Below are 27,863 nucleotides of genomic sequence, written 5' to 3' on the forward strand. Positions count from 1 at the left end.
TGAAGTGAGCGTTTATGTGAGCATGCTGCTGGGTGGGGTTCTGCTCCCCACTCTTCCCTGTCCTGGCCTGTGGGTTGCTGCTGGCACCTGTACGGAGCTCTGCCTGATCCCGTGCCTCTCGCCTGCCCACAGCCATGTGTGAGATGATAAAGATCATGCAGGAGTATGGGGAGGTGACCTGCTGCCTGGGCAGTTCTGCCAACCTTCGGAACAGCTGCCTCTTCCTCCAGAGTGATGTCAGGTCAGAGAGGGCTTGGGGACCGGGGGGCCAGTCTGCTTCTCAGACCCTGGGTGGAGAGGTCTGCATGTAGCTAGGGATTTGCCTGGCTGGGACCCAGGGAGCTGGGTCTGGTAGAAAAGGGATGGGATGCTCCAGTCTTGTGGTGGACAGTTTTTACAGAGTATAGTTCATGGGTGGATTTTCCCTTCACTGAGCAGCATCGCCCTGGATCCCCTGTACCCTTCCCGATGCTCCTGGGAGACTTTTGGTTATGCCACCAGCACCACCATGGCCCAGGCCTCCGATGGCCTTTCTCCCCTGCAGCTCTCAGGGCAGCTCAACAGTCTGCCCTGCTCCCTGACCTTTCGCCAGGAAGAGACCATCAGCATCATCCGGCTCATTGAGCAGGTGGGTCTCATGGCTCCTGGGGGGGGCCCAGGGCCTCTACCTAGAAGGTAGAGTAGCAGCACATGATACTTCTGGGCTCTCTAGGACTCATGCTTCCTGCCTTCCTGGCCTGTGGGAGGAACAAGGGGCACATGGCTCTTCCTCACGGGAGCACCATGGGCACATGGCTCTTCTCACAGGAGCATCATGGGCATATGGCTTTTCCTAACGGGAGCACCATGGGCATATGGCTCTTGCTCATGGGAGCACCATGGGCACATGGCTCTTGTTCACGGGAGCACCATGAGGCCAGGTAGGCAGGACTGGACTATCACTGTCCCTCTTGGTCCATAGGCGCGGCACGCCACCTATGGCATCCGGAAGTGCTTCCTCTTCCTATTGCAATGCCAGCTGACCCTTGTGATCATCCAGGTAAGCCAGGCCTGCCCGCTATTCCCTCTCTTCGTAAGGGAGGGGCAGGTGTGAGTCTGAGGAGTTGGGGTGCAGTAGAGCCACGCCTCTGCACCCCTCAGCTTTGGAGAGGACCCCACTGGTAGAGAAGTCTTCTCTCTTCCCTGCTCCTCTCAGTCAAGACGTTGAGTCTGTTGGGCAAGGGCAAGGTGGCCTCGGGGTCCACAAATTTGGTGATGTTGTCTTTCCTGGTTTAGTTCCTTTCTTGTCTGGTCCAGCTTCCACCACTCCTGAGTACCACAGACATCTTATGGCTGTCCTGCTTCTGTTACCCTCTGCTCAGGTGAGAGGTCTTAAAGCCCCTCTGTGCCCAGCCAGTGGGGCTGGGGTGCCAGTGAGCATCCCAAGGGACGCAGAGTGTCCTAGCAAGATGACTCAGGGATCACTTCTGGTGCAAGGCGGTACTGAGGCAAGGCTCCTTTGTCTCGTCCCACCTCACTACTGGAGTGGGCCTCCTCCCAAGGTCCCCTGGGGATGTTCCCTTAGAGAGTCGGGAGACAGCAGTAATCACTGTCCCTTTACCCACATTGATTTCAGCATCTCTCTATTGGGGAAACCACCACATAGCTCCATCATGTCTATGGCAACAGGCAAAAACCTTCAATCCATTCCTAAGAAGGTAAGTAAGGCAGACCCAGGTTACCAGGGCTTCTCGGAAGGTGTGAGGGTTGGGGCTGGTAGGCCTAACCTGGAAGGCTCGGCAGAGGTCAGGGACCTGGAGAGCTGGTACTTGGCTAGTGGAGGTGGTGGTCAAAACTGAGAAAGAGCCTTGCTGGGAATGTGCTTTCCGGTCCATATTCCCTGAGGCGTGACCATTTGCGGAGAGCTTGCAAAAACGTGAAGAAGACGAGCAGGTGCCAGGTCTGCCTCTGGCCTGCCTGCGGGGTCTTCCCACCACAGGACTGACTGTCCTCCTTCACGCCACAGACCCAGCACTACTTCTTGCTCTGCTTCCTGCTCAAGTTCAGCCTCACCATCAGCTCCTGCCTCATCTGCTTTGGCTTCACACTGCAGAGCTTCTGTGACAGCGCCCGGGCCCGCAACCTCATCAACTGCTCCTCAGTCATGCTTTGCAGGTGGGTCCCGGGGCGCCTCGCCTCACCACCCCAGGCCATCCTCCTGCGGGCCCTCAGGAGGCTGAGCCTCTGTCTCCCTCTGGCAGCCATGACGACAGAGCTCCAGCCTGGTTTGGGGATTTTGCCAACGGGTTGCTCTCAGCTCAGAAGCTCACAGCTGCCCTGATTGTTCTGCACACAGGTAAGGACTCTGCCTCATTGGGGCTGCTGACTGCTAATGGGGAAGCCCCGGGGTGGGAGGCCAGACTTGGGGCCAGTGGGAGCCTTGACACCCCACCGGTCAATCCTTCCAGTCTTCATCTCCATCACCCATGTACACCGCACCAAGCCTCTGTGGAGGAAGAGCCCCTTGACAAACATCTGGTGGGCAGTGACCGTGCCTGTGGTGTGAGTAGTGTCTGACGGAGGGGCTGCGGGGGATGGGGCTGCCACCACAGGTCGGGGGAGACGGGGGTCTGGCTGCCCTTGAACTAACTGTACCGAGAAAGCAAGATGACTCGGCTCACACAGGGCTGTTCTCTCCTTCCACAGGCTTCTAGGCCAGGTGGTCCAGACAGTTGTGGACCTGCAGCTGTGGACACACAGGGACACACGCGTCCACTTCGGCCTAGAGGACGTACCCCTGCTGACATGGCTCCTGGGCTGTCTGTCCCTGGTCCTTGTGGTAGTCACCAATGAGGTTGTGAAACTGCATGAGATTCGGTGAGCAGGCAGCACTCGGCTGGGCCCTGACGTCCTGCTCAGTCCTCCCGTCTGCAGGGTTGTACCAGGCTTTTTGTTTTCCTGTGCTAGAGAGGGAGCCAGCTCCCCTGATGCGCTCTGTCCTGGTTATAGCTCTAGTGCTTTTGACTTTTGGAGACAGGCTCTCACTAAGTAGATCCATCTTGATCTTGTAATCCTCCTGCCTCAGCCCCCAAGAAGCTAGAATTACGGGCCTGAATCACCAGGCTGAGTTGTCAAGTGTATTTTAATCTGTTTCACCAGGGTCCGTGTCCGCTACCAGAAGCGACAGAAGCTGCAGTTTGAAACTAAGCTGGGCATGAACTCTCCCTTCTGAGCCATTGACCATGGTGGCCATCGTTGCCCTGGTTCCTGGGGCTAGAGCCAGACCGACCCCTGAGTCTGGGGAGTTGGCATCATGAATGTTTCAGGGTTTGTCTTTGTGCCTCGTGGCACTGGAGGCTCAGCTCTGGTCACCGGAGACCCTGCTGTCTTCCTGACTGGGGCTTTTCATGAAGGAGCCGAGGGTCGGAGCCGTGGTTTGACAGGACTGCCCTGGCTCTCCCCTGGCTTGGCCAGGGGCCCTCTTGAATGTATGACCTCAGGCCCTTGGTAAAGGGACCCTCAGCTCCCTCCCCTGTGATACCTCTCTTTGGGGTCCCCTCACCGGACACCTTCCTCTCACGCGTCAATGGCAGCCTCAGTTTTCGTTGAAGCAGTGACTGCTGCTGTGCAGGATGCTGTGTCCTCTCTGCCACCCATGTCCCTCTCCTGGGGCAGGGGCCTGGCCGTGGTCCTGGGGCCCTCCCCTTCCTCTGGGCTGGAAGACGGAAAGGGCCCCCCTCACCCTGGAGCCCTGCCTCGGCTGGCCCTAAGTCATCCACGGAGGACCCAGCCCAGGCTGTGTCCTCTTCTGGGAGACTTTTTTTTTTTCTTTTTTTACTGGAAATGAGCCTTTTGGGAGTGAATGTCAACTGGTTTATATTAAAATTGTAAATTGCTTAAGAAAAACCTGTGGTGGATTCATCAAGCATCCATGAAAGGTTCCCTTCCCAAGGCTGCAGCCATCATCCCTCCACACTGATGAGTGCCCCAAGGTCTGGGTGAAGGGAGAGTCCCGGATTTGGAGGTCTCATGCACAGATCCAAAACACAGCCCAATCACGTGGAATGACACTTTCATTGGGGTTAGTTGGGAAGAGGTTAATAGTTACAGATCCTGGACCTGGACCAACTGGGTCCTCCGGCAGGAGGTGGGTAGAGGTTCTTCTGTGGTGTGAAGGCCTCCCCCGCTGCATTCTCTCAGGCAGTTAATAGATAGAATAAATTCCATTTAAAATATACGCATTTCTCTCTGCTTGAAAAATATTATGTACAGTTGTAAAAGTTTGGGCATTGGGGATCTGTTAACCTCACTGCCCCTGCCCCTGGCCAGCACTGCTGCCCCGGGTGGGATGGCCAGACGGGCAGGAGGTGACAGGGCCACCGGGCACTGGCAGAAAGGCATGCCCCTGCCGTGTATTTACATCACCTATGTACACTTGCACAGAGGGGCCAGCCAAGTGCACAGCCTCCTCCAGCCTCCCAGGGCCCCGGAGCCGCGCAGTGGGTGGCCACAAGAGTTCCCTAAGCAGAGGTTTTAGACGGGTGGGGAGGCGCAGGCATCCGAAAGCCCTGCGGCTACCTCCTAGAGAATGCTCTCACCAGGGTCCCTGTCGGGGGCCAAAGCTAGGCAGTCGCCTGTACACAGGAGGGGCCTTGCTCCCCTGCAGCTGAGGCCCTCCAGTCAGGCTCTGGCAAGTCCTTCCCACCCCCCTTGGGCCTGACAGCCACTGCTGGAAGCCGCGGGAGGGCCTCAGCCTGTTCCTTGGGTGCCAGGGTCTTCTTCCAGGATGGGCCACAGGCGGTGAACACTGGCAGGCCACGGTGGGTCCCATGGGAGGGCGGGTCACAAGCCGGTCTTGCTCAATCCAGCATGGCATCCAGCTGGTCAGCCAGGGCGTCAAACATGGTGCTAATGTCGTCCAGAATGTGCTTGGTAGAGGTCGCTGTGGGGCTACATCAAGGGGACACCTTAACGGGGTGCATCTGCTGCCACACACTTGTACCTCGCCTCTTACTGTTGATAGCCCCCCAGGAGCAGGAGTTACCACCCTTCCCTTACAGAGGCTTTGCCTAAATGAATGAGTCTTAAGCGACAGTCACCAGGAACCTGTGGGCCTCTCTGACTGCCCACTAGAGGCCTCCTGGCCCAGACTGCCTGCAGCGTCCCCTCGCAATGCTCCCAAGCCCAGCCTTCTCCCCCCCCCCTCCGCACCCAGCACCCGGCTCACCCCTCTCGCTCCTCAGTGCCAATGCTCTTCTCGGCTGCCCTGAGGGCAGCTGCCAAGGAGGAGCTGGTCTGCTCCAGTCTCTGCTGGGCCCGGCCGGGACACACAGGCCCAGCACTCTCAGGCCTCGGAGGAGGTACCGGGCGGGGGCCAATCCGGGGAGCCAGCTTTGGGCCAGAAAATGCCAGCTGAGTGCAGGCCACAGACACAGGCTTGGGAGTTGTTCCTGTAGAGACGAAAGCTTAGCGTGTGACTTGGCTCAATGTGACCCTGCACAGGGCAACCTTCCCGGTGCCCGCCTCACTGCTTACCTGCTCCAGGCACTTTGAGGAGGGCAGCCGGGGCAGCGGGAGGCTCTGTCTCCGCAGGCAGCCGACCGCCTGTTGCCAGAGCTGGCCCAGCAGAGGCCCCGTGGTGGCCGGGGGGCTGAGACAGGGGGCTGAGAGGAGGAGCTGGAGTTCCTTGAGACGGAAGGCTGCTAGGCTCGGACCGTGGAGGGTTCGGGGACGTTGAGGGGGGCTCACAGGGGGCCTGGGAGGACAGGGGAGCAGAGGGGCTCGGGGTGTCACCACCCACTACCCCAAAGGCCAACAGTGCAGTCTGGAGCGGCTCTCTCTCTTTACATTTGGGCCTCCGTTTGACGGTGTCGGATTCTGTGAGGTTGAAGTCAAGGCCAGGTAGCACAGGGGTCTCCCGGGCCGGGGGACCAGCTGGCTTCGGGCGCTGCTTGATGGTCAGGTTCCCTTCCTCTGCGAATGGCAGCCCTTCTCCTGAGCTGCCCCGAGATGGGGATGCGCCCTCGGGCCCAGGCTCCTCCTCTTCTGTGTCCGACACAGGGCCAGCCGGGGCAGAGGGGCCGGGGGGCTCTGAGGGGCCCGTGGGCTCGCTCAGTGTTCTCCTCCGGGGACCCGTGGCCCCTTCCTTGGGTCCCGGGCTTCCCTCGAGGGAAGGGGGCTCGGTGGAGCCAGAGACGGAACTGAGGCGCTTGGGGGGTGGGGGCGGGGGACCTTTACGACGGGCGCGCAGGGCGAAGGACTGGCTTCGGGGGGTCCCTCGAGTTGGGGTCAGGCTAGGGCTAGTCCGGGCAAGGGTGCTGCGTCCCGGTCTCCGAGTAAGGGTGGCATAACTGCCCAGGGCCCTGCCCACTGGCCCCTCGGCCTCCCCCTCGGCCTCCCCCTCGGCAGGGCCAGGGCGGCTCAGGCTGTGGGACCGGCGTTTGGGCCGAGGCGGGTCTGGAGGAGCCGCAGGAGAGCCAGCCAAATAGGAGAAGGCCCGGGGAGCGCCAGGAGGGGGCCCTGGGGCTGGGCTAGAGGGGGAACTCTGTGGACACATAAAGACATAAGGGGCAGGTCCTTGGCCAGGGAGCGGGGGGCAAAGCTTAGAGGGGCGCTCTGTACCCTCTGGAAGGTTCCTCTCCTGTGGGGCACTGGGGTCCCCCAGACTGGGCTGAGAGGCAGGTTGCTCCTGTGAGTGACCAGATCCCCGAGAGCGTGCACCAATGCTTTCCTGGCTGGGAGAACGGGCAGGGGGCAGGGGGAGTGGTTCCGGGCCACCCCCTGCCATAGCTGCCTGTAGCTCTGGGCTCAGCTCACTGCCCTGAAAGGTGAGGAGGCGAGGGCCAGACAGAGCTGGGCCTTCCCCATTCTCCAGGCCTTCAATGGCCATCAGCTCCGGGCCCCTGCTCAGCCGGCGTCCACCTTCACCGAGGGCCTCCCCATGCAGCAAGCCCCTTCGAAGTTCTGCCAGCCGCCTCACACCTAGCATGAGCTTCTTCTGATGCCCTGGGCAGGGGGAGACAGACGCAGGTGGGTTAGCTGGGTCTAGGCTTGTCCCGTTTGCCCTGGATAGACCCCTTTTCCCCAAGTCCTCTCAGAGATGCTGGAGATAGCTGGGGTCAGGGGCCGCCTCCAAGTGGTCCTTACCCAGCTTGTTTACGCCTATCTCCTGCAGTTCCTCCCAGGTGAGATCAGCCACCAGCCCCATGGAGTCGTAGCCACTGCTCACCAGCTGCTTGTGGTACTGTGGCAGCCCCAGGGCACACAGCCACTCCAGAAGGTCCACCTGGAAGAATGCCACCATCAAAACCTGGCTCTCCCCAAGCTAGGAAGGACGCTTCCCCACTCCCAAGGCCACAGCCCTGGGTAAGAGCCAAGGGCCCCACCCGGTCCGCCTGCTCACCGGGATATAGTTGGGTAGCCACTCAGCAATGCTGAGCTGGGCAATCTCCGAGGCGATCTTCTTCCGGTGGCCAGGTTTGGTGACCCCGATGGCCGTCAGATCCTGTCACACAGGTCACGGACATCAGGGCCCTCCACTGCCTGCTGCGCCCTCCCTTCACCCGCTACAGAACTTACCTCAGGTGTCATTCGACTGATGGTTGGCACGTCATAGCCAGCCTGCAGGAAGTGGGCAGTGTAGCCTTCCAGCTGGAATTCGCTTAACCAGTTATGGATGGCCTGTGCGTCCTGGGGCATGGAGTGAGGTGGGATGGACGTCAGCTGAGAGGGGGACCGGCCCACGGGCCTGTACCTTCCCCAGGGCCAGTCCTCTACTCTCTGCCAAGGCCTGAAGAATATTTCTCAGTAGAAACCTCACCTTCCCTTCCAGCAGCTGCTCTGGCCTCACATCCTGGGTGAAGATCTCCCCAGAGCGATAACCGGCCAGAGGACGGTGGCTCAGGTTGTCTTCAAGGAGATAAATGGCATCAGAAGTGGTTGGAAGAGGGATGGGCTGCTCAGCTCTTTTTGCTAATTCACGCTGTAGGCAGGGGCATGGCTTTCCCTCCCCACCTCTACTTGCCAGCCAATACCAGTCCCATTTACCTGCCAGGGATGGGGCATGCAGGCCTGACACTACCTGGTCCTCACTGGCAGAGGGCAGTGGCTGGAGACAGAAGAAGAGTCTACTCAGTACATGGAAAACAGGCAATGGGCAGGCCCTGACCAGGCCCAGGTAACCCCCCTCCTACCTGAGCGTTCTCGATAAGGAGGCCAGTGCCGTGGCCATTGGTGCCTTCGGAACTCTGCCCACTGCCAGCGCTGCGGATGCTGCCCACGCTGCCCTCGCTGCCCACACTATTCCTGTCACCTGCTGTAGGGGGCAGAAGCATAAAGGTCAGGGTTGGCGCCGCTACCAGCTGACTGGCAACTTGCCAGCACCCAGGGGCCTGCAGTGCCTTCTGGGAGGATGTACCTGGACTGTCTGGGCTGAGGCCCACCCGAGGGAGCTGGCCGTAGGTGAGGGGCTGCAGGGGATCATCAGCAGAGGGCTGCGACATCCGGGAGAAGCCCGGCCGCAGCAGGGTGGGTGCCGAGGGGAGGCGGGTCACAGGTATGCCCACCCGCTTGCTGACCACCTCGACGATGCCCGGAGGGAAGTAGCCTACACGGTCTGTGCCCCGTTGGCTCTCATGGATGTGGCCCTTCCAGCGGCCATCAGGATGCTGTTCAAGCACCTGTTGTGACGGTGTGGATGGGAAGGACAGTCACTATACCAAGCAAGTGGCAGCGGCCGTCTCTTCCCACACAGAGCTGACCTCACCCAAGTTTAGTTACCGATGCTAGCCCAATCTCCTTGTACCACAGGGCATACAAACAATCTATTCTATTCCTAGTTCTACTGCTTGCTCGATACGTGACCTGGGTAAATCCATTTAATTTCTCTAAGCTTCAACTTTGACATCTCTTAAAAAAAAAAAAAAGAAAAGAAAGAAAGAAAGAAAGAAAGAAAGAAAGAAAGAAAGAAAGAAAGAAAGAGAGAGAAAGAGAGAAAGAAAGAAAATGGTACCTCTGTTCCCCCGATTTAGAAGGGATTATATAAAGGAGTGCATAGAGATTTAACTTGGCCTTGTACCACAGCAGATGCCCAAGTAAGTCACAGCAATTGCTTGTCTTACAAAGGATGCAAGGGCCCCTCACCGTAATGACATCTCCTGCCCGGACATTGAGAGCGGTGGGGTCATGAAGGTTCCAGAAATCCTTAAGTGCTCTAACCTTCAAGATCCCCGAAGCCTCTAAGAGAAGGGGTTGGGCAGGTGTCAGTTACGGAGCCTCCCCAGCTGACTCCCCCACCACACCCGGGTACCTGCTGTGAAGGCTCCCACCAGCCCCTGGCTAGGTGTTCTCCCTCACACTCACCCCGAAGTAGCTGCTTGATCTCCCGGCTGGCCTGGGAGGTGGTGAACTGGTTCACTATGTCCAGCGCCGTCTGGTTATATGTGTTCCGGATATTCACGTCCACACCGCCCTGGGGTTCACAGGATCACAAGAATGTATCCCAAGCACTTCGCTTGACATTTCTCCTCTAGTCCTCCCAGCTACCCAGGAGGTGGGCGCTGCTATGACTTTCCGGTCTCAGAGGTGAGAAGCAGGAAGTTTCAGACGTCAGGTTAAGAATGGGTTAGTAAGAGGCAGCCTTGGTGTCTAAATCAGTCGGGTCTGCTCTCCCGCCACGAGGCTTTCGCATCATTCAGAGGAAGTGAGACCTTTTCCCCGAGCCCCACAAAACACCATGGCCTCCCCAGCTGCTCTCAACACATAATGGTAGGTTCTTCGTGCCCATACCCACCTCTAGGAGCAGCCGCACCACCTCGGTTTTGCCGTATAACGCAGCCTCGTGGAGTGCGGTGCCCGTCTTGGTCTGGCGGTTGATCTCAATACCAGCTTTCAAGAGCTGCCTGTGGTGGGCAGGAGTTGTGAGGTGGCTGGCAGGGGAAGAAGCTGATTGCCAGGGGTGTGGGGGGCTGTGGCATTGACACCAAGGGTGGAAACAGCAGCGGAGGGGCTGGAGAGATGACTCCGTGGTCCAGGGCGTGCTGCCCTCAGAGCGGCCCAGTTCAATTCCCAGCACCCACACTGGGCGGCTCATAACCACCTGAAACTCGGCTCTATGGCCTCGTGCAGGTAACTGCACTCACATGCACATACCCCCCAACAGAACACATGCATACGCATAATTTAAAAAAAAAAAAGCGTTAGGTAAGCATTGACTAGAAACTAATGGTCCCACAGGAAGAGGTTGAGGAAGTGGGTGGGTCCCTTGGGGTACCTGATGACTTCTCTATGGCCATTCTTGGCAGCCAAGTGCAGGGGTGTGGTGTAGTTGGGGTCACACGGGTCCTTTGCCTCTCCCTCCAGCAGTGCCACACATAGATGGCTGTTCAAAAGCAGCTGGGCCACCTACAGGGTGCAGCACCCAGTCAGAGCCTCCTCCTAAGACTAAACAGAATCCGGCACCCAGCACCCAGTACCAAGTACCCAGCACCCTAGGGCTGCAGGCCTCACCTTGAGCCGCCCAAATTCACAGGCTAGGTCTAGGGGTGTCTTCTTCAGCTTGTTGACGAGGCACGGATTAGACTGGTGCTGGAGAAGCATTTCTGACTGGGATGGGGGAAGCCAGGTAAGGGAGGCTGGCCTGCTGGGTGCGGGCCCCTGCCTGGCTCCTGGCCCCCACATCCCCTCTGGCTGGCCCACTTACCACCTCATAATGCCCATACTGCGCAGCCAGATGCAGAGGGATCTGGCCGTCCAGCGAGGCAGCATTGACAGCCGCCGAAGCCCTCAGCAGAAGTCTCACGGGCTCCAGGCGGCCCTGCCAGGCTGCATAGTGGAGGGGACGCATGCCTAGCGGGAGGAAAAAGGGATTCTAAGAGGGATCAAGGGAGCCCAGACAGGGGACGGAGCCGCCCTGGCTGACAGGGAAGAGCTCCATACAGCAATGCCAGCTTCCCCCGGGGTTTGGTCCCAAAAGGGTCTTATACGGATGGAGCTGAAGTCAGAGTTCTCGCTGTGCCCACCACAGATGATCTACACCGTCAGGGCAGGACTATCACCTCCCTGAGCTTCCTCATCTAAATGGGAAACCTGAATTACACACTCTCTCCAGAAGGAAGCCGCCTCTTAGTGTGTCCTAAGAGGAGCAAGCTCTGGTTTCAGGGCTGCGGTGGAGACCCTCCTTTTCCCACACGGTGGACACACTGGACCCTCACCATTGCTGTCTTTGATGTCAACAGTGGCTTGAGCCTCCAGCAATAAGGCTATGAGCTCCAGGCTGCCCCCCAAGGCAGCATGGTGGAGAGCAGAGAATCTGGCGTGGGGGACACAAAACAGGGGGTGTCAGTGACTAGTCTTCCACCCCAAGCTCATTCTGGGGGCCGGCAGTGATGGGTTACTGGCCCCCCTGTGCCTGCCAGGCCCTGCCGTGGGAGCGCACAGCAGCCGGGCCACAGCATGAAAGGGCTCAGTGTCTTGGCTGAGAGGCCCATTTGTCTACATCCCCCACCCAGCCTGCCCAGAGGAGGGGGCCGTGGGAGCAGAAGCCTGAGGGCTCCTACCCTCCAGGGAGAGAAGGGGCCCAGGAAGAATCTGACCCAAGGGGGGGCCCCTCCTCTGGCTCAGGGCTAACTCCACAGGCAGGTGGGTGGGCAGGACCCCCTCCCTCCGGCCCTGCACAGACAGGCAGGACCCAGAGCTCTCGGCAAACAGACTTCAAGGACCCAGTCTGAGTGAGGGGACTGTGGGCCCTCCCCAGAATTCCACTCTTTCCCCAGCAGCACACACTTACCCATCAGCATCCTGGTAATTGATGTTGAGTCTCTTCGTGGAGCCGAGGAGCTCTGGGGGGACAGGGTAGGGGACGTCAGGGCACATGGCATCAACTGCCCTGTCCATACATACCCTCACCCAGCACTCCCATCACCCACCTCCAAGGACCCAACCGACCTTTCGGCGTACAGAAGAGCACCTGCCCCATGGCCTTTTACAGGTCCTGTCCCTCTGGCTCGAGGGCACAGTAGAGAAGCCACGGCAGCAGCAGCCTGGTTTCCCTAGAGCCCCTGCCCAGCTCGTTTATAGAGCCAAAGGGGGCGGGAAGGGGTATTGGCATGGCATGCCTTCAATAGGACAGGCCCACGGGGCGCATGGTTGGCATTCCTGCCTGAATGGGTTAGGGAGAGAGTCATATTGTCCTATGGCGCCGAGGGGAATAGGCATCGAGAGAAAGGAGGGGGGCCTTGAGTATTCAAGGGCAGAGAGGATGCTGACGAGGCCGGGCTCCGAGCATCCCTGAGTAGGACCCGGTGGGCAGGGCCATATAGAACATTCCAACACCAGTCCGAGTCCATGTGCCTGCCAGCCCCGCCAGTTTGGGCAGGTCAGTTAACTTACACGACTTGGTTTCCACAAAAAACAGGCTGATCATAGAATCTGCCCCCCCACCCCCCACCCCGAAGCTGTCACGACAGTGTCTGTCCCCTGTGGGTGTGCGAATGACGGCAACATAATGACTTAGCACTCCTTACATGTTGGCCATCATACTGGGGGCGCCGTCCCCAAACTGGCCTCTGGCATTTCCATGGATCTCTCTGTCTGCTTGGGGAACACCTGCCAACTCGATGCCCACAAGCTTTGACTTGGTGGGCCCCCTTAGAGGAGCAGTGGGCACTGCCTCCCTCGGGCGGGCTACAGGCAGGTGAGGAGCCAGCGGCCCACAGAGCATGTTGGGGAGTTCCTTGAGGTGCTGGCAGAGGAGCAGCCTTGTCACAGGCAGCCCCTGCGTCCTGGTCCTGCCGGAACCCACCCTGCTGGGAAGGAGTGGGCTGGGCAGGGTGCCAGACATGCTGGTCCAGGCCTGCCCCCCAGGCCCTGGTGGGCCCCCAAATACCCCAGCAGCCTGGGAAAGGCAGGGCCTCATTCCATCAGGGAGGGAGGGGGCAGGCACACATAGGTGGAGCTGAAGGACTCTGTACTAAAAAGGTAAATACAGAACCAAGAAGGGGCAGGGAAGAGAATGGGGGGGGGGCGCTGCGGGGAGGAAGCAAGGACCTCGCAGCCTTCCTCTCGTCCCCTCTGTCCTGACAGTTCTTATAATACAGAACCATTTGGGGTAGGGAAAGAACAGGAGTTGCGGAAGCAGGAAGTGTACAACCCAAAGGCTACTCGGCCTTTCCTGGGCAGCTCGACTTTGGCCGCCAAGGTGCCTCGTTAAGCCTCAGTGAAGACAAGGTCCCAAGACAAGAGAACCCGAGTCCTTCAGGGAGCCTTCCCTTCACGAGCCCGCTGGCTTGGAGAGTCTGGGATGGGGCAGCTGGGTGGCTGGATGTGTCCCCTCCAGGGAGGGGCAGACAATGAGACAGGAGGGACACAGGCAGGAACGGGCAGGGCCAGATAGGTGGCTCTGTTCTTTCCAGAACAATAGCCGGAAAGGTGGTGGAGGAGAGGCTCACAGAAACTGGGCTGGGGACCCTGGCGGGAGGGCGGAGGGTCCTGGTTCCTTGTGGCGGCTCCAGTCACTTCCGCCGCCGCCGTGGCATAACCTTCTTCCCCAGCCTGGCTCTGGGGCTGGAAGGGTCACCCCTGTCTCAGGCCCAAGCAAAGGATGTGAGTTCAGTCAGTCACCCCAGCCCATCCATTTCCTCCAGCCAAGGAAGGAGACCTCAGAAAAAGAAGATGGGGAGGGGCAGAGGGAAGGGGGCAAAGCCGGTGAATGGCGAGGATCTGGAACAGGGAGCGCCCTCAGGACCGGGAGCATCCTCGGGACAGCAAGAGGAAAAGGGGAGCCCTGATGCCTCCATCAAAGTGGTTTGCTTTGGTACAGGGTCCTTCATCCCTCTCTGAGAACTGCTTTGGAGTCCCAGGCTCTCTTGCATAATTTTAATTTGGGGGACTCTATGAATTTAGAACATCCCCCAGGTGATACAGGAACAGAAATCAGTGATCACCGTGGGAACACAGGAAAGCACATGGGCTTATCTCTCATCTGACCCCAGGGCTATGTGACCTTGGGCAAGTCACTAACCCTGAGTGTCCCTTCCCTTATCTGTGTAATAATGGATAGCGACATGCCTCCCTGACAGGAAGCAAGGGGGTTACACTATTTCACAGACGCCAAGGTTTACCGAGGTCACCTGTGAGCTCATCTTTGTCACCAGCCTCTCTGGCTTCTCAGAGGACAAAAAAGGGAGGCACGGTGCAGGGACTTAATGAGGGGGCTCGGGTCTGTCACCCCGAGTCTGCGCCTGCACGCTGTACAGGTGAGTGAGTCCACACCTTGGACTGAGGAGAGGCACTTCGTCCCCTAGAGACTATCACTGGACACAGAAGACATTTTTTGAAGCCTGCCTACTTGTGAGATTCCCGCCACCAGCCAGTCCCTCCTACCCCCCTCCAATGGGCCTCACTCTCTGAGGCAGCCAGGGCCGTGAGGCCAGCGGCAGTGTGACCAAGGCCCCACCGGGCAGGTGGCCAAAAGCAACAGAGAGGTGAGCCTGGAGGAGAGTGGCTCCCACTTAGACCTTCAGGCCTCTCCTGGGGACTTCAGCACCTCCCTCTGTCCTGTTCCCGCTCACTCATTCCCCAGGAGGAAAGGACCCAGGGGCACAGCTCCACCTCACGGCTGGGTCTCCACCCTGCTGTGCAGGTGGGTGCACGCCATTAACGTCTTTCCTTTTGGCACCAACACTCCAAGGTGTGGGCGGGGATAATAAGATGTCTCCAAGTAGCCTGGGGATTCCTTCCTGTGTACAAGACCCAGGTGTGTCTTGGGGTTAAAGCCCCATGCCACAGAGGAGACCCTCCCCTCAAGGAACACTCCCCTCAGGGAACACTCCCCTCAGGGAACACTTTCTCTAGCCCCAGAGGAGGCGCACGAAGTACCGGCTGACTAAAGTCCTGGAGGAGACAGCCTCACCATCTGGAAGAGCTCAGGGTGCTCGTCCTAAAGTCCAGAGGTCTCCTCCAGGGGTGGGTGGGAGCAGTTGTGTCATTACCGAGGGTCCTGAGAGATGGGACTCAGTGGCCATCCATGTACCCAGCCCTGCTGCCCGGGCAGGGACAGAGTCCTCAGGGTTGTGGAAACCCCTAGAAAATGAGCATCGGCTACACACTCCCCAGGAACACAAGCAGCTGAGCTAGGGAGAAAGGGGCTTTAGTAACGGGGAGAAGGTGTTGTGAGCCCTGGGAAACTGCTCTCTTTGGGGGCTGGGAACATGCCGCGGGCGATGATCTAGCACTTGCGCGCCAAGTGAGGTCCTGGATTCTAAGCCTCACAAAGCCCCCAACCAACCAACCAACCAATAACACCAGAAACCCAACTGCTGTGTCCAAAGAGGTTTTACAGACGCCCTCATGAAGTTCTGGTATAAATACAGGGAAGCTCTGGTTGCATGGGATGGGGTGTCGGTAGTCATGACACTGTCTGTAGTCTTTCCCACCCTATACACAAGCCCCATAGAGCCAAAGAACACATCGGAAAAGCCAGCTACCAACAGGCAACCTCCAGGGCCACAAGTTCGGTCCCAGAGCTTGGAACGGAGCCTGGCACACAGTAAAAAATAAAAACATAAACCAAACGTACTTCAGTACGGTCACTTAGCAGGCCAGGATTCCATGGCTCAGAGCTGTGAAGTGACTCGTTTGGAGACACAGAGCAAGAAGGGACCCACTTTCCTCTCTGGCTCTTTTACACAGAAGCCCTTCTTGTCTACAACAGGACAGTCCTTCTTCCTCAAGCCTGCAAACTGAAGTGACCCTCCCCTGCCCCCACCTCCTCTGAGCTCTCTGCCGCCTCAGTGCTCAGAGAACAGCCTCAGTCAGATGGTCACCCCACCTCAGTACTAAGAGAACAGCCTCAGTCAGATGGTCACCCCACCTCAGTGCTCAGAGAACAGCCTCAGTCAGATGGTCACCCCACCTCAGTACTCAGAGAACGCCTCAGTTAGATGGTCACCCCACCAAGGACTCACTGGTTTTTGCCGCCTTCACTTTAGCCACGAGTTTCTGCACACAGGTCACATCTCCATTCTTGACGGCAAGGATCAGGTCCTGCTCACGACCCATTCTGATCACTGCGCCAGGCTCTGGGCTTCAGAGTCCAGGAAGAGGCAAGACTCGGGTCCAACCAAGTGTCAGTTCGCCATGCTTCAATGCTTTGGCGGACTCCTGGTCCTGGGGAAACAAATCTGGTGTCGCAGGCAATGGGCTCCTTGTCAGGCAGAGATATAGTCCCTCAAGGTGCTCCGGGAACTGCCACCACAGACAGGAAAGCCAGTCTCTAGGGGATGGAGGCTGTGTGGAAATCTGGACTAAGATCAGCCTGCAGCTTCCGTCGGCCTTGGGATGGGCCGGGACTGGGCCCGCCAATATTCCTGGGTTAGCTCAGAAGCACCAGTGCCCATCCAGAGAGCAGTCAGCATTCTCCGGCATGAGGCAGCCGCCGCGGACAAGTCCTGGGGGGTCTGGAAAAGGTACAGGTCCTCCGCTGAAAAGCTGGGTCACAGCCAGGAAACAGGACACAGAAGATGACCAAGACAGGACTCCAGAGAGCCCCAAATCACTTTAGGTGTCCCGGGAGTCATGGAGGGTCTGAGCCACTCAGGGAGGGGAGGAAGCGGCTGTGCTTGAGAGACGTATATACATGCAAAAAGAAGAGGGTGGCATTCCAGGAGGGAGAGGCTGAGTTGCCTGTGCCCCCATGGCACTGGGCAGCACCTCAACCCTGGGCGCGCGGCGGGGGGGGGGGTTGGCAGCAGAAGACACTGGGGTAGGCAGGACAGCAGCCCATTCTCCACAGCCCCAGGCTCTGACACCCACAGACAACAGGCGGGGCCAAAAGGTAGGGCCTGGAAGAGTGGCACCGGCAAATGGGCAGGGGTCACTCCCTGTCCACGCTGTCTGCCCTCAGACTCCTCACTACCGAGGCCCCACTTTAATAAGTGACCATCCCAGCTCCACTTGGAGGGTGGGCTGGGGAGCTTCTGCCCCTCGTTTTCCGGGCGAGGTCTACCTGTTGGATAGGGACGTTCTACAGCACCTGTTGCTAAGCCGTCCTTGCGGCTCTGTGGGTAGAGATCCAGGACAGGGCTAGGACACTGCTAGCCACAACTGCCTCCCAGCCTGAACCTGAAACCCCAGCCCTCGACTTCCCGCACAAAACCTTAAGTCGGTTCCTCGGCGGCGGTGATTTTGCTGCCAGAATCTTGCGGCATGAGACTCAGGCAGGCCTGGGGCCCAGGTGGGGAACCCCTCATTCCTCCTAAGTCCCAAGCCCAAGCCGGAGGGCACTCCTCCACAAAACCCGCGACCGCACCGGGGGAGGGTGCTCCTGGCAGTGCCTGGGGTCGGCTGGCTCCCCCGCCCCTCGGAATGCCCCTCGAGCGCCGCGCAGCTCCCCGCAGCCCAGCCCAGCCCCGACCGACCCCGGGAACAAAGCGGCAAGCAGGACCCGGAGAGTCGAGAGTCCGGGGGACAGATAGAGGAGAACGAAAAGCGGGGCTCGAGGAAGGCGGAAGGAGCAAAGGGATGGAGGCGCCCGCCGATCGGACAAGAAAGTTAGTTGGCGAATGCTCTCAGGGGTTCTGACCCCCCAGCCCGGGCCACGCAGCCTCACCTCTCCCGGCCGCCCCGCCGGGGGTCCGGCTGGCCGTGCTCAGTCCCAGGCACTCTGGACGCTGGTTTCCACTGTGCCCCCCCCACCCGCAACCCCTTTCTCCTCCTTCCCAAGGCCGGCTCGGCGCCTCCCGCAGGAAATCCCGCCCCTCCCCCCTCCCTCCCGCCGGATCGGGAGCTGGGGACTGTCCCAGCCGCACAGTCGGATTGTCAATCAGCACCCCGAGTCCCGCCCCAATCCTCACTGGGCCCCGCCCCCCGTCAGCCGGTCGGGATCCGAGCCAGTGGGATCAGCGCATGCGCGCAGGTGAAGCGGCGTGGGGGTGCCAAGGGGCTGGTGAGAGGGAGGGAGGTGAAGTTTCACGCCCCTGTGTCCCGGCTGGGGATCCCGAGAGCGCTGGGTTCTAGTCCAGACCGGAAAATGGGCTGTGAATAAGTAGGAGAGAAGAGAGGATGCCCTGAGGACCCCACAGGGGCGGGGACCCCCTCCTCTTCGCCCCATCTTTTCCCGGGTGGCCCGCAGCCACCGTCGTCCACGGGCAGAGGCGCCGACCCACGGCGGCTGGCTGGAGCAATGGTGCCACCTCGTGGTGAGCGTGGGAACGATCCGCGGAGTCACGGCGGGGACCCCAGCCTTGAGGAGGTGCTTTTGGAGGCTGGGGTGGCGATTCAGCACCCGGGTGAGCCGGACAGCGCCTCCGCCCCTGGCCTTTGAACCCTGCTCCCGAGCTCCTATGAAGAGGTTTTTGGGTTTTTTTTTTTTTGGCCCATCCTGGAGCAACTCCGAATGTCTCCGGACCACTCCTGACATCCCCACGGGGCCTCCAGTTTGCAGAGCTGGTATTCGAGGAGGCCCTGCTCTCCGCTCGGCACGCACCTCTTCCCTCTCGGTGGCAGAGCGCTAGGCGGTTCGGGGCTGCAGAGAGGACGGCCCCGCGTGTGATTGCTCACACCACCTTCCCAGGGGCCGGGTAGTGTCACTAGAGGGGGGGGGGCCCGCAGGAGCGCTGGAAACACAACAGGTGAGTTCCTGCACATCTAGAAACCTGCAGCCCGAACCCGGCCCCGCGGACTGAGGGGACACGGGTGCCGACCGGCGTGAGGACGCCGGACAGGTAGGAAGGAAGGCGCGAAGCCCCAGGGCGGATTTGCCATCGCGGGAGCGCAGGGCAGGCGCGCCCGCGGGCGCTAGGACCGCGCGGGGCTCCGGGGGTGGGCGGGGCTTGGGCGGCGCGCGCGCAGCCGCAGACGGCGGCCCGATGGAGCCCGAGTCCGAACCCGCGTCCGTGGAGGTTCCCGCGGGCCGTGTGCTCAGGTGCCGCCCGGCCCGGGGGGTCCGGGGGGGAGGCGTGGGGGTGCGTGGGATCCGGAAGCGGGCCTCGGTGCTGACCGCGTGTCCCCGGCTCTCCTCAGCGCCGCGGAGCTCCGGGCGGCGCGCTCGCGCTCCCAGAAGCTGCCTCAGCGGTCGCATGGCCCCAAGGACTTCCTCCCCGACGGCTCGGAGGCCCAGGCCGAGCGGCTGCGCCTGTGTCGCCAGGAGCTGTGGCAGCTGCTGGCGGAGGAGCGCGTGGAGCGCCTGTGAGAGGGGCCGGGCCGGGGCTGGAGGGGCGGGGACCGGGGCCGGGGTCGGGGGTGCTGCGCGGAGGCCGGGGACTGCCCGCGCAGACCCAGACGCCCCCTCCCCACTCCTCGCCAGGGGCAGCTTGGTGGCCGCCGAGTGGAGACCCGAAGAGGGCTTTGTGGAGTTGAAGTCTCCTGCGGTGAGCGCCCCGAGCATCCTGGCGGCTGGGGGACCCCCTTCCTCTGCCCCCCAGCGACCCCGTGACCCTCGCTCTGCTCCCCGCAGGGGAAATTCTGGCAGACCATGGGCTACTCCGAGCAAGGGCGGCAGCGGCTGCACCCTGAAGAGGCCTTGTATCTGCTGGAGTGTGTGAGTGGGGGCCTGGGGCTGCGGGCAGGGGGTGCAGACTAAAGGCGTGGGGGGGATGCGTTTTGGTGGACCACAAGGACTTGTACGTTTTCAGTGAACTTACAGGCGGACTTGGAGGACAGAAAAGAGTCCCCACACAAGCATCGGGGACTCTAATCCTCTCTCCTGGTGGGTCGTGGTCTGCAGTGATGTTAGGGGTGTGTGGGGAAGAGGGTCAGAGCCAAGGAGCTGACCCCGTTTGGCTTAGGCTCTGAAGGAAGGAAACACACAACTAAGCTCTTGGTCCTCTTCCAGGGCTCTATTCAGCTCTTCTACCAAGACCTGCCACTGTCTATCCAAGAGGCCTACCAGCTGCTGCTGACGGAGGACACCTTGAGTTTCCTACATTATCAGGTATCAGTTGCCTCCCAGGGAGCCTCCCATTTGCCTGGCCAATTGAGTAGTGACAAGTTTCTTGAGGATACAAGCCCAGTGTCATGTGCTACGCTATAGGAGAGTTAAGAGCCTGTGCTGATCATCAGGCTTATACTCTAATGGAGCCAGCTGGATAATAAAAAGTTGGTAAGTAACCAGGCATGGTGGTGCACTCCATTAATCCCAGCACGTGGGAGGCAGAAGCCGGAGGATCTCTGTGAGTTCCAGACCAGCCATGTCTACATAGCAAGCTCCAGGACAGCCAGGACTATAGAGAGAGACTCTGTCTCAAAACAAAACAAAAAGTAGGTAGTGCTTGTTATGGTCAACCACACACGTAATACCAGCATTCTAGAAGCTGAGGCAGGAGAATCACAAGTTAAGACAGCTTGGACTACATAATAAAACCCAGTCTTGCCGGGCGGTGGTGGCACACGCCTTTAATCCTAGCACTCAGGAGGCAGAGGCAGGTGAATCTCTGTGAGTTCGAGGCCAGCCTGGTTTACAAAGCGAGTTCTAGGAAAGGCACAAAGCTACACAGAGAAACCCTGTCTCAAAAAACCAAAACAAACAAAACCAGTCTTAAGCAGAACTACTAAACAGCAAGCAACAACAAAACCATTGCTAGGTCGAGGATAAAATTAGGAAAGAAAAAAGATCCATTCTGGAATGTTCTTTCAGGTGAGACAAGGTAGAAGCTGAGTTAGCATGGCAGTGAATAGAAAAAAGTATCTCAGGAATGTTTTGGGAGAACGAATGGATGGTTGTTAGTAGTTGGTTGGATGACCAAGAGGCTTGTGCCAGTATGACCACCATGACCAAAATGATGTCATCTAGCTGAGGAGACTGAGGTAGGCGCTTATTTGAAAGAAGGGGACTAGTCAAAAGTGATCTGTTTCATACAAAATTGTGTTGAGGTACTTCTTGGACATCCAGCAGGATTTCAGGCACACCGTAGATATCTAACCTAGAATGGAGGGTGAGGTCAAAGCTAGAAGTATAATCATGGATGTTTGTAAGCTTGGATGGTGTGTAAGCCATTGTTTCTGAGGGAGTGTGATGAGCTCACAGATGTAGGAAGGTCAGTGGAGAGACAGGACCCATCCATGACCAGGGAGTGTCTGAAGATGCAGGAGAAAAAAAAATGGGAAGCGAAGTCAAAGAATCTAACACAATCTTTCAGTACTTTCTTTTTCCTCTTTTTTTTTTTTTTTTTTTTTTGTTTGTTTGTTTTTAACAGGATCTTACTGTGTAGATTTGGCCAGCCTGGAATTCACTATGTAGACCAGGCTGGCCTCGAACTCAGAGACATCTGCCTGTCTCTGCCTCTCAAGTGCTAAGATTAAAGAGCACTATGCCCTGCACTCATTTTTTAAAGAGAAAACAGTTGTGTTGAATGCTGGGAAGAGATTGAGTGAGATAGGGGACACTTCTGGGTTTGTTCCTCTGATACAGAGGCAAGGACACAAGAGTATCATGTGACTCTCACTAGAGACCATCCCATCAAGTCTGGGGAGAGCTGGTTAGGTGGGGTGATGTCTGTCACCGTCTACCACTGTTTTGCCTAGACTTTAGTGTCAGCATATTCTATGACGTAGTTCTTTCCCAGGAGGTCCGTCACTGTATACAGTGTCTTGAGATTTGTATTGTCAGTAAATTATTAAATGTCACTTGTGCCCAGAATAAGAGACAGAATTCAAAGAGTGAAACCTCCTTGGAAAATGGTGTTTGCTTCTTTATTTTTAGTGCTACTGGGGACTGAAGCAGCAGCCCATGCATGCTAGCAAACACTCTCACACTGGACTGCAGGGCTGAAGCAGCAGCCCGTGCATGCTAGCAAGCACTCTTGCACTGGACTGCAGGGCTGAAGCAGCAGCCCGTGCATGTTAGCAAACACTCTTGCACTGGACTGCAGTCCCTGCCCTCTGCTTGTCTCCTGGGACCAGGACTTTTGAAATTGCACAGGCTGGCCTTAAACTCACTCTGTACCCCAGGCTGGCTCCCTAGTAGTGATCCCCCAATTCAGCCTCCCTAGTAGCTGGGATTACAAGCTTGAACCAATAGGCCTGGTGAGGATAATATTTATAATGGAATGTGGTCCAAGCAGTTCCAAGGTTTGGAACCTGGAGCTATATAGGAGAAAAAGTTTCAGGAGGTATAGGAAATTACTTGTGTTTAGAGAAACTACTAAGTTGCTGTAAAGAATGGACGACAGCCCAACCAGGCGTGGTGGCACGGGCCTTGATCCCAGCCCTGGAGAGGCAGAGGCAGGTGGATCTCTGTGAGTTCAAAGCCAGTCTGGTCTATAGAGTGAGTGCCAGGTAGAAAGAGAAATACTACTTTTGAGTAGTTTGGGGCAGCCTGGTCTACCTAGTTCCAGGATAGCTAGGGCTGTATAGCAAGAGCCTTTCAAACAAACATGCAAACAAAAGGAGCATCTAAGACTTCCTTTTCTCTTCTCTTGAGGTCTTCAGCCACCTGAAGAGACTAGGCTACGTGGTCCGTCGGTTCCAGCCAAGGTAAGTCCTTCCTTTGGTTCCCATGCACTGCCGTCCTGGGACCTGGCTGACTATTCTCCTGTGAAAGTGGGACCTGGGACCTTTGGCTTCAGTGTGGCTTCTTGGGTCTGAGCTACAAGTGTTCAACAGGGGGCATGTGGGCATGAATTGCATCACTGCACTTTCTCCCGGGTTGTCAAACCGGAACCCGGCTCGGCAATGACCAAGTACCTGCAGCTCACGATGAGCATCGAGACAGAGAACTGCAGTAGCCAGCGCCTGGCACGTAGGTGTGCGGGCCAGTTTGTGAGGCATGCGCAGGACTGAGGGACCGGGGAGGGGTCGACAGTCGGGTGGGTTTCATATTTCTAATGCCGGCCTAGATCTCCTCCGTGACCTAGTGGTCTGGCCTTGCTGAATGCCACAGCCACTTTCAGACTTACAGTAGAAACTGGTATAGATTCTGCAGTTACAGTCTGTCCCCCAAACTCTAAAACGGTTCCCCAAAGTGGGATCTGTCCTAGGGAAACAGGCCAGCTGTGTGCAGAAGTTCCTTCTGAGAGTGTTCTGTCAGTCAGCAGTATTAGTGAGCACCTTCTGATGCCAGGCCCCGAACTCATGGCTGAGGAAGAACAGAACCAAATCTCAGCCTCTACCCACTTCCTGTATAATAAAGAAGAGTTGCAAACGCCATCGCTTTGCCAAATCGACACTTGAAAATCAGGGCTCAGCTGTGGAGACCTACCCTCGCAGACTGGTTTCTCTTTGAAAGCAGGGCCGTCATGTAGGACTTGTAGTAAAAAGATGTCCTGTGATGTAATGACGGACTTAAGGTTTCACTTCATAATTGTAATTGGTTTAGATTCACTGTACTGCATCTGAGCCATGCAGCACTGGGAGCCATAAAACATTCATAGTGGTGGAGAGGGGGACTCACTGCAAGTACAAGGACCCAAGCTCAGAACCCAAAGGCTGTGTGTTCATCCTTGTGTTCCCAGCGCTGGGGAGGCAGAGAAGGCAGGTCCCTGGGGTTCAGTGGCCAGCCTGGCCTAATCAGGGAGCTGCTGGCCACCGGGATAGACAGCTTCCAAGTATAATACCCAAGGCTGTCCTCTGCTATTGGGCTCTCTGTCTCTGTCTCTGTCTCTGTCTCTCTCTCTCTCTCTCTCTCTCTCTCTCTCTCTCTCTCTCTCTCTCACTTCTCCCCCCTCCTCATAGCAGGGAAGAATGCTGTAGTGATAAGGGTCTGAGCCCACAATATATAACTGAGTGGGGAAGAAAAAAAGATTTTAAAGCAATGTGTTAGTACAATGTCAGTTTTTTCAGGAAACAAAACAAAAATATACAGAGAAACAGTGGTATGTATGTACAAGAAATAAAAATGTACCAGATGGCAAGTTCTAGGACCGCCAGGGGCTACACAGAGAAACCCTCTCTCAAACAAGCAAACAAACAAACGAAACACCCCAAATAAAAAAGGAAGAAGAATGTTACCTGTGGGAATCGAAGGTTTTTGTTTTTGTTTGGTTTGGTTTTTTGAGACAGGGTTTCTCTGTTGTAGTCCTGGCTGTCCTGGAACTTGATATTGTAGACCAGGCTAGCCTCGAACTCACAGAGATCCTCCTGCCTCTGCCTCCTGTGTGCTGGGATTAAAGGTGTGCGCCACCACCGCTGTCTGGCTCATGGTGTTTATTTCCATCTTTTTTTTCCCCCTGTATTTTCCAAGTTTTCTATTGCCTTTTGTTCTTTTCACCAGCGATTAAGAATTTACTTGGATTAAGAATTTACTTGCCGGGCGGTGGTGGCGCACGCCTTTAATCCCAGCACTCGGGAGGCAGAGCCAGGCGGATCTCTGTGAGTTTGAGGCCAGCCTGGTCTACAGAGGGAGATCCAGGACAGGCACCAAAAGGACACAGAGAAACCCTGTCTCGAAAAACCAAAAAAAAAAAAGAATTTACTTGTTTTCTGTTGTGCTGGGGTGGAAGCCAGGGCCTCACACCTCCTAGACAGAGGTTCTGTCTTTGAGCTGTACTCCTGGCCTGATTAATCATGTGTTGCCAGCTCTTTAGGAGCATCTGGTATTATTGGTGACACTCAAGGGACGTGGGCAAAGGTGGGTGACCAGGCCCTTCTGGCTGTTCCCAGTACTCTTCCTTTGGGTATGGCTCTCCCTCTGGCCTCCGACTTGTCCTCTTGACCGCTCCCTCCCAACCCCTGCTGGCAGCACCAGTCTGAGAAGGTGGAGCTGTTGCCTGCCTGCTGTTCTCCCCACAGCTCCGTCGTGTCGCCTTACGAGAGGCAGCTTAACTTGGATGGCTGTGCCCAGTGCCTGGAGGACGGGACTGGCAAGAGGAAGAGGAGCTCCAGCTGTCGGTAATCCCCCTGCCGTTGCCACCTCCAGGGAGTGTCTGACCACAGGGCTTAAGAAGGGGCCTGGGATGCTCTCATATAGGATTGGGGAGCCAGCCGGGGGTCCACCTCCATTCCAGTGGGACAGATACGTCCCGGTGACAGTAACAAGGGGCAAATGCGCTGCTTTTCCTCCCATGTCTCTAAGGTCTGTTCATAAGAAGGCTAAGGCTCTGCAGAACTCCCTGCCACCCGTGAGCCTGTCAGCCTCCAGCCCACCTGCCTGTGACCAGAATAGCCAGGACCCAGAGAAGCCCCAGGAGTCAAGCCCCAGGAAGGACTCAGGACTCTCCTTTCAGCCTCTGGGGTCTCCAGAGCCTTGCCCTGCTCTGGCCAGGGAGGATGTGGGGTGTGGCCAGGAGAATGATAAAATCGAGAATGGAGCCAAGGGGGCTCCTAAACTCCGCTGGAACTTTGAGCAGATCTCCTTCCCCAACATGGCTCCAGACAGCCGCCACACCCTCCTGCCTGCCCCAGCCCCAGAGCTGCTCCCGGCCAATGTCATTGGGCGAGGGACAGATGCTGAGTCCTGGTGCCAAAAGCTGAACCAGCGGAAGGAGAAGCTTTCCCGGAGAGACCAGGACCAGCAAGCAGAGGCCCAGCAGTTCCGGGAGGATGTGAATGCGGATCCTGAGGTGCGGAGCTGCTCCGGCTGGCGGGAGTACAAGGAGCTGCTGCAGAGGCGCCAGCTGCAGAAGAGCCAGCCCCGCCCCCCACACCTGTGGGGCCAGTCTGTCACTCCCTTGCTCAACCCTGAGAAAGCAGATTCCCCAGGTAACCAACCCTCACCTGCTATACCCACAGGCCACTGGGAGCAGAAGGATCATAAGACTTTGGAAAAGGCATGTTTTGACCAGGGTGACTGGGGCCTAAGGTATGAGGAGACTGCAGTGGAGTGTCCCTGCACAGACTTCCCTAGGTGACAGCGGCCCCAGCAGAGCCCACAGGAAAAGGTTTTCTGATGAGTCATTGCCAGTGACACTTGTGGGGGTGAAAACTATACCCAAGCCCTTAAGACCATACCCAAGATTGCTGGATGGCGTTGCCAGCAACCAGATGTGGGTCTCTCCCCTTCACAGCTGTTAGCCGGAACATGGTGGCACCACAGAGGTTTTAGCCAAATAAGAGGAAAGTTCACTATCTGTTCTTGGTTTTAAACACAAGGAACTAAGTATGTGGCCTGAGCTAAGTATAGTAACAGGTTCAGAAATCTGTAAAGGCATCAAGGGAACATGGGAGATTGGTAGGTGAGTAGAGCAGGATTACCAGATAAGTGTCCTGAATACTGCTGCTGTGTGGAACATAACTAAACACATTCTGGTAAGTCTGATGGTCCTAACCTGGTTAGCAGATTGGGCAGAATGGCAGGAGTGTGTAGGAAGTTGACGCCCCTTCTCCAGGTCTTGTTTTCACTTGCCCTTGTAGCCACGGTCCTTCAACATGTCTCTGTGCTGCAGACAACACACCTTGCTGATGGAGCTTACCGGTGAGTCTCAGCTCTGCTCCCTGTCTCCATGACATTGGCTGCCAGGTGGAGCGACAGCTGGGATTTGATTCCTGGAGTTGGGTGTGAGTCAGAGGATCACCCCAGGGACACCTGCCCGCACACTTAGCTTCCAGTGACAGCTACTGTCCTGTGCGTCTAGGGAGAGGGAGAAGGACGAGATGGTGGTGTAGCCCCTGTGAGGCTGCTTGGTAGAACTGGTAGTAGGAAGGGTTTGGTGAGAGAAGAGAGTCTGTTGTTACGTTTCTCATTGGTCCGCAGGCTGCTGGAGAAGTCTAGAGGCTTGGAGATCAGCTTCGATGTTTACCAGGCTGACGCTGTGGCTACCTTCCGGAAAAACAACCCTGGCAAACCCTATGTCCGAATGTGCATTAGTGGGTACGAGATGATTGAGCAGTACCCTGGCTGCTGCCGGCCCATCCATCCCTTGGTCCCTGCCAGTCCCTGAGAAGAATCGGGTCCAGAAGGGTTAAGTGCCACCTATCTATCCTTGGTACTGGCATTTTAGGGTGGTCTCCTCTTCACTTTAGTGCTGGGCTCACTCAACAGGAGGGAATTGGTTTGAAGGGTTTACTGGGTTAGAGTGGTGAGAACCCATATCAGCTATCCCTCTGCTCTGGGGCTCTCTCGAAGAGCTCATCAAAGCCATGGAGTTGGAGTTTGTAGACATCCGAGCCCAGGGCCAGTATTCACGGTCCCTAGCTTTCTTCTTACAGCCTTCCTGCTCTGGAAGCCTGGGGGTGGGGTGGGGCTGGGGGCCATGGGTGGGCTCTGACTAGGTCTCAGTTTAATCTGTATTCCTGCAGATTTGATGAGCCTGTCCCAGACCTCTGCAGCCTCAAGCGGTTGACCTACCAGAGTGGGGATGTTCCCCTGATCTTTGCCCTGGTGGATCATGGTGACATCTCCTTCTATAGCTTCAGAGACTTCACGCTGCCTGTGGATCTGGAGCACTGAATGTACAGCTCTGAGGATGGGCTTTTTCTGGGGGACTTGGACTGCTCTCAGGGACCATGTTAGCTGACTCCTGTACAGGACTCACCAGGAACTGTCTGGGCCAGTGTGGTCACGGCCCTGGGTATCTGCTGTTTGTAGGGGAGTGAGGCCTTGCCCCGTTCCCTCTTGCCTGGCAGTGACCCCCTTGGAACTCAGGACTTGATTTCAGAGGCCCGGGAGTTAGGGCAGAAGAGAGGACTCTGTGCCTTTAAACAGGGGGGTGCTTGCTTCGTGCCATAAAGCCAAAGCCATTAAAAAAAATATTTTCTGCTGTGATTGGATATACTTACTTGACTACCCTGTCCCTTCATTCCTGATTTGTCCACCCTGGGGGAGGAGAGCCCTGGTTGGACCAGAGAACCTGTGGGAGAGCATGGCTGACTTCAAACACTGAGGTTTGGATTGGACCCCCGCCACTCAGAGGGGCCCCCACGGTTCTTTCCCCTAGCTAGTAAAAACTAGCCTAGCTGCAGTGGCTAGCCCTTTGGATGTCGGGCTCCAGTCGACCTCTGTGAAGACGGAAGTGGGG

The 27,863-nt window shown here is 57.4% G+C and overlaps 3 protein-coding genes across 26 annotated transcripts in view; 2 read left to right on the forward strand and 1 right to left on the reverse strand.

Annotated features, from left to right (window-relative positions):
* The window catches only part of Tmem94 (transmembrane protein 94), a 35,447-nt gene extending 31,562 nt beyond the window's left edge, over positions 1 to 3,885 (forward strand). For all 15 annotated transcript variants that reach the window (XM_006993632.4, XM_076543729.1, XM_076543734.1 and 12 more), the window contains 10 exons: positions 133 to 241; positions 439 to 628; positions 962 to 1,039; positions 1,276 to 1,361; positions 1,616 to 1,697; positions 2,006 to 2,154; positions 2,241 to 2,335; positions 2,448 to 2,541; positions 2,686 to 2,856; positions 3,139 to 3,885. In XM_006993632.4, the coding sequence (XP_006993694.1) occupies positions 133 to 241; positions 439 to 628; positions 962 to 1,039; positions 1,276 to 1,361; positions 1,616 to 1,697; positions 2,006 to 2,154; positions 2,241 to 2,335; positions 2,448 to 2,541; positions 2,686 to 2,856; positions 3,139 to 3,211 (1,127 nt within the window). In that variant the 3' untranslated portion in view covers positions 3,212 to 3,885. The remainder of the gene's footprint in view (positions 1 to 132; positions 242 to 438; positions 629 to 961; positions 1,040 to 1,275; positions 1,362 to 1,615; positions 1,698 to 2,005; positions 2,155 to 2,240; positions 2,336 to 2,447; positions 2,542 to 2,685; positions 2,857 to 3,138) is intronic.
* A 649-nt stretch (positions 3,886 to 4,534) lies between these two features.
* Caskin2 (CASK interacting protein 2) lies at positions 4,535 to 17,712 on the reverse strand. 2 transcript variants are annotated; one of them, XM_006993631.4, is made up of 20 exons: positions 17,585 to 17,712; positions 15,942 to 16,433; positions 11,765 to 11,816; positions 11,190 to 11,287; positions 10,679 to 10,824; positions 10,486 to 10,581; positions 10,250 to 10,380; positions 9,770 to 9,878; positions 9,340 to 9,448; positions 9,121 to 9,215; positions 8,396 to 8,657; positions 8,172 to 8,293; positions 8,026 to 8,086; positions 7,799 to 7,887; positions 7,558 to 7,668; positions 7,382 to 7,483; positions 7,126 to 7,264; positions 5,515 to 6,984; positions 5,207 to 5,429; positions 4,535 to 4,929 (listed from the first exon to the last, which is right to left on the reverse strand). In XM_006993631.4, exons 2-20 carry the CDS (start codon positions 16,033 to 16,035, stop codon positions 4,839 to 4,841), a joined length of 3,600 nt encoding a protein of 1,199 aa, XP_006993693.1. In that variant the 5' UTR covers positions 16,036 to 16,433; positions 17,585 to 17,712; the 3' UTR covers positions 4,535 to 4,838. The 2 variants fall into 2 exon arrangements, with proteins under 2 accessions (XP_006993693.1, XP_015842630.1); XM_015987144.3 differs by lacking the exons at positions 15,942 to 16,433; positions 17,585 to 17,712 and adding an exon at positions 11,923 to 12,377.
* On the forward strand, positions 17,648 to 27,610 carry Tsen54 (tRNA splicing endonuclease subunit 54). Of its 9 annotated transcripts, none has more exons than XM_076543737.1 (12): positions 17,648 to 18,173; positions 18,626 to 18,698; positions 18,997 to 19,161; positions 19,280 to 19,343; positions 19,430 to 19,513; positions 19,808 to 19,906; positions 22,394 to 22,446; positions 24,700 to 24,798; positions 24,983 to 25,608; positions 26,260 to 26,320; positions 26,600 to 26,716; positions 27,145 to 27,610. In XM_076543737.1, the coding sequence occupies exons 1-12, from the start codon at positions 18,158 to 18,160 to the stop codon at positions 27,293 to 27,295; spliced, it is 1,608 nt and encodes a 535-aa protein (XP_076399852.1). In that variant the 5' UTR covers positions 17,648 to 18,157; the 3' UTR covers positions 27,296 to 27,610. The 9 variants fall into 9 exon arrangements, 6 of the variants coding, with proteins under 6 accessions (XP_076399852.1, XP_076399853.1, XP_076399854.1 ...); XM_076543738.1 differs by having other exon boundaries at positions 26,600 to 26,831; positions 27,145 to 27,282; XM_076543739.1 differs by having other exon boundaries at positions 26,600 to 26,806; positions 27,145 to 27,277.
* Positions 27,611 to 27,863: the final 253 nt, after the last annotated feature.

This window comes from Peromyscus maniculatus, chromosome 8 (genome assembly GCF_049852395.1).
Source record: "Peromyscus maniculatus bairdii isolate BWxNUB_F1_BW_parent chromosome 8, HU_Pman_BW_mat_3.1, whole genome shotgun sequence".
NCBI classification, from domain to species: Eukaryota; Metazoa; Chordata; class Mammalia; order Rodentia; family Cricetidae; genus Peromyscus; species Peromyscus maniculatus.

Bases quoted from the DNA above. Each gene is read 5' to 3' on its own strand.
- Caskin2 (XM_006993631.4), bottom strand. From the start codon at position 16,035: ATGGGTCGTGAGCAGGACCTGATCCTTGCCGTCAAGAATGGAGATGTG. The intron at 9,879-10,249 runs GTACCCCAAGGG...TGCCCACCACAG, and splicing joins GGCCATAGAGAAGTCATCAG to GCAGCTCTTGAAAGCTGGTA. The intron at 6,985-7,125 runs GTAAGGACCACT...CCCCCTGCCCAG, and splicing joins GATAGGCGTAAACAAGCTGG to GGCATCAGAAGAAGCTCATG.
- Tsen54 (XM_076543737.1), top strand. The intron at 19,344-19,429 runs GTGAGCGCCCCG...TGCTCCCCGCAG, and splicing joins TGGAGTTGAAGTCTCCTGCG to GGGAAATTCTGGCAGACCAT. The intron at 24,799-24,982 runs GTAATCCCCCTG...CATGTCTCTAAG, and splicing joins AAGAGGAGCTCCAGCTGTCG to GTCTGTTCATAAGAAGGCTA.